Source organism: Periplaneta americana, chromosome 17, assembly GCF_040183065.1.
Source record: "Periplaneta americana isolate PAMFEO1 chromosome 17, P.americana_PAMFEO1_priV1, whole genome shotgun sequence".
In the NCBI taxonomy this organism is placed as follows: domain Eukaryota; kingdom Metazoa; phylum Arthropoda; class Insecta; order Blattodea; family Blattidae; genus Periplaneta; species Periplaneta americana.
The window spans coordinates 98,620,706-98,632,635 of NC_091133.1; the positions used below are offsets into that span (position 1 = coordinate 98,620,706).

An 11,930-nucleotide genomic window follows, 5' to 3' on the forward strand; every position below is an offset into this window, starting at 1 on the left:
TCAGGCCGCCCAGTCATAACACCAAACACTTCCTTCTTATCATGTCGCGGTACACTCCGTCTTGAAACACAATATTCTTCCACACACGTCTGTTGACTATGCAATGTCATGATGACTTATATTTTCTTTACATGAGTGTCCCTCAGCTCCGAGCATAGATATTATTTTCATTCTTCCTCTTTCCTCTTCCCCTCCTACGCACTTTTGTGATTCAATTTCTTTCTTATTACGCAACACACAGCTTGCTCACTAGCCAAACAACCAAGGGCAGTGGCCATTAACGCTGAATCGAGCTGTAACTATGTATTTTAATTTTGAAAGACGATAGCGTCCGACAGGTTCTGATATCGGCAGGAAGAAGATTCCAAATTCGAGAGGTGTAGATGTTATGTTGTAGCAACGAAAAAGGTAGGTAGCTTAGACCACACCAACATTAAAAGGCAAGTAGATCTGTAGCAGTATCAATAGAAATTATCGTAGCTTGTGTATTACGGATAAATTACTAGCCAGAAAAGCAGACAACTGAGACCAAATAATCAGAAAGGCTTATTTTAATTTATGTCTTCCATTAGATCTTCTACATCTCTTTCGTCTCGTTGATGACGAAGGAAAGGGATAGGTCTACAGAAACTAGTGAAAGATTTCTACACATAAATTACCAATTTAACACAAGCTTTTCCCATTTCTGATATCGGTACGTAAAATGCGCACTTTTGTAAAATCCTTCTTTAATGTAATCAATCATCCAAAACATGTCGCAACATAAGTATGATGTCATCTCGTAAATGTGTTGAAATGCATATCCTTTCCAAGGCCGAGTGACTAAATCTCCTTCCTTATCTGTCAGTCATGTTCTTCAGCTGCACGACCACGCAATCTCGTTATGGCGACGGGCAGGCAGGAAGGCGCGGCAGATACATTTCTGTCCGCCTATCCATCATTTCATTCATCAATTCAACCAATCTCACCTATCTAACTTTCCCTACCTAATCATATGTAACTCTATTTGATATTTAATCATATCTAATCCTGTCTATCTAATCATACCTAACCCTATCTAATCATATGAAATACTCTCTGACTAATCATATGTAACACTCTCTGTCTAATGATATCTAACCATATATGTCTTATCTTATCTCACCCTAACTACAAAATTATATCTAATCCTATCTATCTAGTCATGTCCAACACTATCTTCCTAATCACATATAAACGTATTATCCAACGATATCTAACCTTATCTATCAAATAATATTCAACCCGAGAGTCTATATATATAATCATACACAACCTTCCATAATCACGTCTGACCCCGCCCATCTAATCACACATGACCTTATCCATCTAGCTGTATCTGCCTTATCATATCCAAACATACCTGCCTGATCATATCTAACACTATCAATCTAATCACATCTAACCCTATCTACCTAAACATAAAAAACCTCGTCTATCTAATCACATTTAATCCTATCTATCTAATCACATGTAATCCTATTTTTCTAATCATATTGCATTGTATCTACCTAATCACACCTAATCCTATCTAATCATATCTAACCCTATTACCGCAACATAATATAACTTCGACTATCTAATTATATCTAATCACATTTTGACCAGTTATCTAATCATAAATAACACACTACGCATATGTAACCTCGTTAATCTAATGACATATAACTCTATTTAATCATATCTAAATATTCTTCTAATCATATTTAACCCTATTCAGTTAAGCAAATCTAACTCTATCTAACAATATCTAAACACATAACCTTGTCTACCTTCATATTTAACCCTATGTATCTAATCAAATTTAGACTCATCATTTATTCATACATAACTTCATCTATCTAAACACATAATATAACCTCGTCTACCTCATAACATCTCCTTCATTCTAGTCATAGTTAATCTTATATATTTTTAAACATATTATGTACAGTAACTTCGTCTATCTAATCACAATAACTTCATTCATTTAAACATATCGAACCCTACTTTTCTAATCATATTTAAATCAACCTATATAATCATATCTGACGATATCTATCTAATCATATCTAACCGTATCATCTAATCATATTAAACTTATCTAAACGTATTTAATCCCAACTAAACATATCTAATCCTATCTAATCACATCTAACCCTATAATTCTAATCATATAGAACCGTATCTGTAAATCATATCTAAACATATCCTGTCTAATCATGTCTAACTCTAATTATATCTAAGCCTATCTAATAATATGTAGCTCTATCTAATGATATGTAGTCCTATCTAATCATATCTAATACCAACTTTGTAATCCTATCAATCTAATCATATCTAGAGCTATCTAGGCCTATCTAATTCAGCTACCTACACCTATCAAAACTACAATAACAGTGCTATAAAATCTTATCTAGTTATAATTATTCCTAATACTATTTAATACTATCTAAACCTATCTAGTTCTGCTTGTCACTCAAAGATTCAATCTCTCCAACTATCTACTTCCCCTCAATTTAGCCAATTAAGGTCATTCATTATCTCGTCAAACCAAACGCTTGTGTGCGCCATACCTTATAGCAGCCGTGGTGAAAAGGCCATGGTGCGCCAAGCCACTGTGTAAGCTGCAACGTGCATAGCACCTATGGAGGGAGGCGGACAACAGAAGGGGAAGTTAATGTTTAGGACGTGTAACGAAGAAAGAAATGAACAAGAAAACATAGGACACATTATCACAACCTAAAATTAACTGTCTTCAGAATGTCTCTGCGACAAAGTTTCAAAATCAGGAATTATGTCACTTACTGCCAATCGTAGTTGATCACGAAGGTATTTGTCTGTCAGTCGTGATCTAAATTTGATTTTTACTATTTTCATTGTTGAAAATAATTTTTCACAAACGTAAGTCACAGCGAACATGGCTTCAACAGAGCAAGCGAAAGAACGAAGCTTCAAATATTTATTTTTTTCCAAAGATTTGAAAAGTTCAATATCTGTCAAGTCCTTACATCTAGCTTCCATTTAACGTCATATTGTAAATCTGTGAGTTTAAATTGAAAATCTAACCGCATTATTCGTACATCTGCTGTAAAAGAATCGTACGTACAGAAATAATAATAATAATAATAATAATAATAATAATAATAATAATAATAATAATAATAATAACACTTAACATTTTAATGTTTCATCAGTAACATGTAGTAACTTATAATGCCGTTTTATGTTATACAACCGTTTTCCTAGTAATATTTGGGAACAAATCATACATTTAATATTTTCATCATATTGTAAGCAAAAGAATGCATCCTCCCATCCTACTTGAAACTTTCGTTTTTTATACAGGTATAAGGTTTCGAGAGAGATATTGCGACGATACGCCACTCGCAGGTCCGAGACAAATACAAATAGAACGGAGTTTGACTCCAGTGAGTAAGAGGGTGGGGGTTGTAGGTAGGAAGCGAGAGAAAAGCACTGCGAGCCATAATGTGCTCGTGAGTCGCATTTTCGCCGCGGCTGCCTTATAGTAAGAACCGTATGGTGGGGGTAAGCGATCTAAGCTACCTGCAAGTGGCAGTGTAGCGAGGGAGGGAAGCTTCCCAGTCCACTTTTTTCCCCTCACGCGCAGATGTTTTCACGTAATACCGAATGGCCTGCATCTATAATATCCTTTCATCTATCTAGTATACATCTACAAATATTTATCTCGTCGACCCATCTATCTAGCTACCTACGGACCTTTCTGTTTCTGTATCGCTCGTCGTTCCGTATATCTTTCTCCCTCTGTTTATGTCTTTTTAGATTTGTCTTGTATTTTATTTTTCTTTCTAAACAATATGAGTACGAAGAATTTATTTTGGTCTTTTTTCTAATGTTACGTTGCACTCCATCGGTTATTGGATGCAAGGGAATTGATATGCGTTACTCTTTTATTTTGATTAAGAATTGTTGTAGGAAGAAAGTGTTTCGCTTTCTGTTTTCTTAACGTTTTGTTGTTAATTTGACTTTAATTAACATTGTATACCTTCTTTTCTTCCACAGCGAAGTCTCACTGCTCTTTTCATTTTCGGCAGTGATATTCGTTCGTTTCTACGCATGTGGCAGGAAACAGCTGAGGAGCGACTTTGATTGAGTGACGTTTTCACTTTCTGACATTCAAGGACATGTGGCGTACCATCTCCTGACACGGACAATTAATTTCATTACTTGCCTTTTTGAGAAATAACCGCAAGTCCTCTAGAACATGGTATACGGTACCACGCTTTCAATTTTATCGGAAATTAGTGGGTTCAGAGCACAAAGTATTTTGATCCTGGAGCTCTGGAATTAACAGTACAGACGCTGAAAATATTTCTTCAACAATAGCTGCTTGAAAAACATACATTAACAGCAGATCTTTCTATGAGTAAGAGCTGCAAACTTTAGAGAAACAAAACAGTATCTCTTACTCAGCCAAGAGCACTTAGATTCAATGCCCATAAAACTTGTAAAATATTTTCCAAATACACTACAATACTTAATTTAGAGCCTCATATTATATGTCTTATACTAATAATAACAAATACAGGGCTAGCGAAATTGATTTAAGCGATTTCATTGTCATGTATTATGAAAAGAATGAAGTCTACAGTATTGAAACATATGCCAATGAAAAGAGACGCTCTCCAAATTAGGTTTAAAGTTTCGCGGAAGTATCTCAGTACACTGTGTGACCGCCAAGCGGCTAGGTATGAGAAATGGCGGCGACAGGAGAAGAGCGCGCGTATTGCGTACATGAATTCCACACAAAGTCAGTAACCACTGTACAAAGACATTTCCACACACGGTATCATAAGGAAGCACCAAATAAAATCAAAATATGTGATTGGAATTCGAAATTTACAGCTACAGAATGTCTCTGTAAAAAATCCACCGGACGCACGTCTGTCTCCAACGAAATTGTTAAGCGCGTAAGAGAAGCTTATGTGAGGTGTCAGAGGAAATCGACTGTGCAGTGTTGATGATGCAGTAGTTGACGCCTCAGATACTGCAAGAAAAACCAGGGTTTTTATTTCAGCAAGACGAGGTTCCACCATCTTCAAGTGCATCATTATCTTAATCAGCAATTCCCTCAAATTTGGGTTGGATGGGCTTCTAACAATGATCGATGTCTTATCCGCTGGCGTCCCCGGTAGCCTAATCTGACCTCATTTGATTTTTTTCTTTGGAGGTTTGTCAAAGACTTAGATTATGTACCAACATTGGCAGTTAATCTTGATAAACTGAAGAATCGAATCCGTGCGACTGTGGCTAGAGTTGACCGGGATATGCTCCGGCGTGTGTGGATGGAGTTGGACTATCGTGTCGATGTTTGTCGCGTGACACAAGGAGAGCACATCGAGCAATTGTAGCAGTTGTAGTTTGAAAACTTGGTGAGAATCTCTTTTTTATTTGTATATGCCATTAGGAAAGTCCAGGATAACAGAGAGGGTTTGGAATTGAACGGGTTACATCAACTGCTTGTCTATGCGGATGACGTGAATATGTTAGGAGAAAATCCATAAACGATTAGGGAAAACACGGGAATTTTACTGGAAGCGAGTAAAGAGATAGGTTTGGAAGTAAATCCCGAAAAGACAAAGTATATGATTATGTCTCGTGACGAGAATATTGTACGAAATGGAAATATAAAAGTTGGAAATTTATCTTTTGAAGAGGTGGAGAAGTTCAAATATCTGGGAGCAACAGTAACAAATATAATGGTACTCGGGAGGAAATTAATCACAGAATAAATATGGGAAATGTGTGTTATTATTCGGTTGAGAAGCTTTTATCATCCAGTCTGCTGTCTAAAAATTTGAAAGCTAGAATTTATCAAACAGTTATATTACCGGTTGTTCTTTATGGTTGTGAAACTTGGACTCTCACTTTGAGAGAGGAACATAGGTTAAGGGTGTTTGAGAATAAGGTGCTTAGGAAAATATTTGGGGCTAAGATGGATGAAGTTACAAGAGAATGGAAAAAGTTACACAACACAGAACTGCACGCATTGTATTCTTCACCTGACATAATTAGGAACATTAAATCCAGACGTTTGAGATGGGCAGGGCATGTAGCACGTATGGGCGAATCCAGAAATGCATATAGAGTGTTAGTTGGGAGGCCGGAGGGAAAAAGACCTTTGGGGAGGCCGAGACGTAGGTGGGAGGATAATATTAAAATGGATTTGAGGGAGATGGGATATGATGATAGAGAATGGATTAATCTTGCTCAGGATAGGGACCAATGGCGGGCTTATGTGAGGGCGGCAATGAACCTTCGAGTTCGTTAAAAGCCAGTAAGTAAGTATATGTTTCAATACTGTAGCCTTCATACTTGTCATAATACATGACAATAAAATCGCTTAAATCATTTATGCTAGCCTTGTACTTCTGAGAAATATTTTTTCATTAAAATTTCCAGTTAGCCCGGAATGGCTAAGCTACTATTTTATACACGTTTAAAGTAGCGAAGTTAAAGTGCGAGTGCGACCGGCTGCAATATGCCCAGCCGCCGAGAAGCAAAACTCCGCGCCAGCGGTCAGTACATATAATAAAAGTCCTATGTTATTGTTTGCAATCAACCATGTTCATCGGGTAATGATTGGAAAAGAAGGTATAAGTACTCCCGCACGCTGTTTTTTATATCAGAATCACGATATGATGTCTTGCGGTTCGAGTACAGACGTTTCACGTCGAAAGACTGAATGGTTTAGCTACACTGTTATCTCATTATTAGTTATTAAATGAATAAGATGAGATAATAATGTGATTAAGACAGTATCGTACGCTCTATATTATAAGTAAATACTGGACGATGACAGGAGAAAAAGAAGTTAAATATATTTTTCATATTGATAATATGAAATTAAAGGTTCAGTAATGAAAATGTACAAAATAAGCTGAACTTTATGTTCTTGAAAGATAAATTAGGCAATTACAAAAAAGAAATAAATGTGACTGTTAAAATCGTTGGTGTAAACCAGTGATGTCAAAGCAAGCGCATTTTTCTGACCTTGACGTCGTGCGCGGGCAGCAAGCGCTAAGTATGGAAAGAGGAAGAGTTGTGTATATGAATAAGCAACCTGTTGGATTAAGAAACTAGTGGTGCACAAACTTCAAACGGAACGTGAAATTTTATGCCGTTATTTTTATATGGCTTCTTTCTGTTTAATATTATCTATATTGTCTGTAAAACAAAAGTACTAACACTGATTTCTTAATATTGCATTTGTGTTTCAAATCTTAATAACATAATAGAGAGTTAAGAAGGAATATTCACTTAAATTCCATAGTAGTATAATATTATACTGTATTAAGTGGATGAAACACATCATTCATAAAGAAAGTGATATTCCAAAGAAAGAGGTTGAGTATGACATGATAAGTTGGAATTTATATTGATGGTATCTTTAGCCTTACAAAAGTAATCAATAAACTAATCAAAACAATATTACAGTACAAAGCAAAGTTACCTAGGTACTGTATCTGTTTTAAGTGTAACTAATATTACATAACTAAACTTTTATCGCATTATGCTTTTAAGGTGATATTTGTGAGCAACTTCCTATCATCGGAATATTAAATTATTTTCTCGAAATCTGCCGAAGCTATAGAGCTGACATTTTTAAAACACATGGGCACGTATCTTTTGCTTATGATGTAACAGTAGTTGCTTTGTTAATTCATTTCCTTACAAACAATTTCCATGCGAATATTTTCAAAAATTTCAATACACTATCTTCAGTAATACGTATATACGGTATATTAGATTTACGAAAACATTCTGTAAGGCTACTAAATAAATAGGCCTATACCTGAAAATTTCACTTTTCTATACGAAAAGTTGAGAAAATATTTCTTTTGAATAAAAAAATCAAACTTGTGAAAAATGAGCATTAAAATTAAAACTTACATTCTTATAATGCACTTATACTTCTCAGGCAAATCTAAAAATTAACATGGATACAGTTTTAATAAGTTCTCTTTCCTTTATCTATTGAATCAATGCTGGCCATCCTTGAATATAGCTCGACCAAGCGGCATGTACCACCTCTTTCGTCTGTCTCTTTCCTTTCCGCTGTAAAGCGCTCAGGCTCTCCTGGGCTCTAAAGCGCGCGCTTGCTCCTGTGGGCATCAATTGATATACCTGGTGTAAACTTACATCTGAAATAGACTTTTAATTATACGCGAAACGGGGAAAAAAATATAGGATTGCAGACACGTAGATGGATGAAAAGATAGATGCCCATTATAATTAAAAATGCAGTATTGGCAACAGTAAAAATAGTGATAGTGATAATGTAATTATTAATTATTTTTGCAAGTAATGTTTACTATTTTCAAATTTAATTCAACAGCAATCACTCAAATTAAACAATATAGATTTAATTGTGAATTGTAATAGATTAACACGTTAATGAGAACAAATACTGTGAGGCATTACTCAGCTTATGACCGCTCATTCCTGTGGGAAGTGATCAGTTTATAGATTACAAGTGCTGTTAAAATTTATTGTTTATACACAGTTCCTGTGTAAATTGAGGAATGTACAAATACCAACAGGAAATCAATATCCGTTTATGATAATTGGCACGGAAGCATTTTGCAGTTCGAAATCTGATATTTGAAACACTAATTAACAATGCACTAAAATTACTGCAGAACCTCAATTCTGTAAGTTTATTTTTCTTGATTCAACACCAACTTTTTATGCCAAACAATCAATCTGGATTAAATTTTTACTGCAAATATTTATGAAGTAGCTATAAGTTTCTGTGTATTTATTTTGTGAGAAATGCTTATAGTTTATTTTATTAATATTTTTATTAATTATAGGGAACATAACATTTTTAACCCTTAAATTCACGAAATGTCCTATAGGATACAACAGGTTAATAGGCTATATGCTATAATTTTAATAGAACAATAGAAAAAGAATTGGTAAGAAAATTAAAAATTCACATTACTATAACATTGCACAACATATAAAATATGGACATTGCGATAGTTGTTTTCTTTACAGTCCGACAAGGTTTAATAAACTAGTGTGAGAAATTAAGTTTTGCCAATAATTTAAGGATTAATTTTTTTTAACTGATTTCCGGACCTATATGGTCACCTGCTATGACAGGCGGATTTTATTATTCTATTTTTGAGATATTTTATAATATCAGTCCATAGAAATGTTTCTCTATGTCTTGTGAATGTAACCAATAAGAAAAAGAAGCGAAGCTTAAAAATTGAGATCTTCTATTAAAAACTGAGTTCGAAAATATTTATAAATAGAATAGAAAGACAATAAAAACCAGAAGCCAAAAACATTTGGTAGTTCAAAATGTGGATTCTGTTAGTCACTTACATAACAAACATGCTGTCAAAATTTAGTTGAAAAAAAAAACGATTAGGAAAAACGTTGTAAATTTTAGTGGAGTGTATCCTTAAATAACAAAGAAGAGACAATTAGCTCGTTAGTATTCCAATTCCAAAGACAATTGACATTCCTTTTTCGTAAACTAATGTTCAGAAAGCAATTTTTGTGTAAATGGAAGGGCCCGTAACTGGTCTATATTAGCTCCAACTCCACGATGTCGCGAGACCACTTAATTCGCGAAAGAATATTCAGAGTCCGCCACAAGAGGTGTCTCTACATAACACGAAATAGTAGGCCTAATGATGGTGATGGAGTACTGTTGGAATATCATAGGGGAACTGTAAGGCACTATGCACCTTGCCCACGGACTTGCCCAACGCAAGTTACAAATTCGGGGTAAATCGAAAGGGATTTCAACCCGGACCCTTGGCTGATAAGCCCATCGCGCTAGCACTGAGCTACTGTGACAGTTTAAATATACAATGTGTTGCAATTTAAATAAAATATTATAAACAGGAATAAATATATAGAAGTTGTAACATAAACCTTAATATAGGCTAGTCGTTAAAATTTCATCATTCTCACTTATCCAATAGCATAATACATCTATTATAAATTCCACTTATAATGAAATTCTTTTATAACGCAAAGTTTCAGGTCACTTGAATCTCACTTTATTACAAAGCCTTCGGCGTTCCAATCTCTCTGCATCTTAAAAGGATACTCCAGGCTACAAATCTATGTATATAATTTGAACTGGTAATGGAAATTACGGGAAAACGGCTGAACGGATTTTAATGACTGACCCGTCGTTTTGAAGCTTGGCATCCAAGGATTTTCAGAAAAATAGTAACTTTCAGTGAAGTGTTAGTTTTCCTACATAATTTTCCTATTTTCCAAAATCCATCTTTCATCAGTTTTGAGAACTAATTAATTGCATTTCAGAATAAATAAAACACAAACTACAATAAAAATAGGCCATTACACGAAGGCCATGACCTGTAGGATTGGTGACATATTTAGAGCTCAAATTCAATTGGTTATTGAAAACTTCAAGACGTACTAAAAATAATTTACAGGACTGATTCTGCGGTGTGTAATTTTCTGAGTACAGCTGTGTATTGGATATTAAAATCTACAAAACTAGAGGTGGTTTTATGACATTATTACCATTAGAAATGAAATATTACAGTTAAAACCATGATGAGACTATTTTCCATTAATTATACATATTAATGCTATATTTAACATATGAAAGTGAAACGTTTTGGGATTATGTAAGCAGATGTAGAGAATATCTTAAATTAGATCTTCATTTCTACGGTATAATTTATATATTTGTGTGTGTGTATATATATATATATATATATATATATATATATATATATATATATATACACTGCACTGTATATAAAAATATAAAACCACAAAACGCACGTAAGATAATAATATTGTTATTAAAAGTCAAATATTTTTATAGTTACTAATGAAGTGGGTTTGGGTCTTTTTCATATACTTAACGGCGGTGTGATTAGATATTTATATGCGCCATTCTCTTCAGTGTTGGCTCGAGAGAGCGCAAAAATTACAGTTCCTAAGGAAAAACCAAAAGGTATTACTATCTGATAAAATAAGAAGCCTACAAAATTATGTAGTCTCCGATCATTTCAGCAAGATCTCTTAGAGGGATAAAACGATTTTACTCTCTACATTTCAAGCTCTACATGCAGCAGCTATGCCAAGATGCTATGTCTATCGTTTGAAATCATAGCTAACCTGACTTTTTTTAACTTTCACCTATAATCCACAATGACCTGAAATAGCTATTGCTTTACTCCTACATGAAAAACCCACTGATCGTCCTGACATTGTTACTTGTGTTTTAGCGTTTAAACTCAAAAACTGAAGGTGGATAGGTTCAAGAAAAACTATTTGGCATAAAAAAACATTCAGAGGATAATGTTTCATTATTACGAAAGCAAATAACTTTCAAAATGCCTGGTATTCTTCATTGAAAATAAATCTGAAAAATTTGTATTTGAACGTGGCTGCACAAGCCACTAATAGTTATAGAAAGGCAACGAAAAGTTTTATTGGCTCTTACCTCGTATTCGGCAAAGCGCGCAGTCCAAATGCCTTCATCGCTTCTCGAAGCAGTCAAGCGGAGGAAAGTGGTGGAAGTGTTGACTCTGTCGGACGCTGCATCCACCACAGCCAACACTGCACACAACACATGAACCACTGCCAGAGCCGACATGTTGGCTTGCACTGTGCAGGAACTCGCTAAGATCCCACTTGGTGTTTACTCTCCTTTTTTTTTTTTTTTGTGCGTGATCTTGGGAATGCTAGCGCGTTACGTCATGCATTACAGCTGTTGATGCTTCGCATGGCCTCATAGGTATCCTGCAATTTGTTTATTTTAACATGGTGCATCAAAACTGGGTGACTTCCGCGTGAGAAATGTATCAAAAGTAACAATTTTTTCCCACACTACTACAGTATAGAACATTAACCTAAATCCTGAAACATAAACACTTGCA

The 11,930-nt window shown here is 34.8% G+C and overlaps 1 protein-coding gene across 1 annotated transcript in view; it reads right to left on the reverse strand.

The window, feature by feature from the left end:
* The window catches only part of LOC138693199 (uncharacterized), a 41,470-nt gene extending 29,791 nt beyond the window's left edge, over positions 1–11,679 (reverse strand). The window contains exon 1 of the mRNA XM_069816943.1: positions 11,495–11,679. Within this exon, the coding sequence (XP_069673044.1) occupies positions 11,495–11,647 (153 nt within the window). The 5' untranslated portion in view covers positions 11,648–11,679. The remainder of the gene's footprint in view (positions 1–11,494) is intronic.
* Positions 11,680–11,930: the final 251 nt, after the last annotated feature.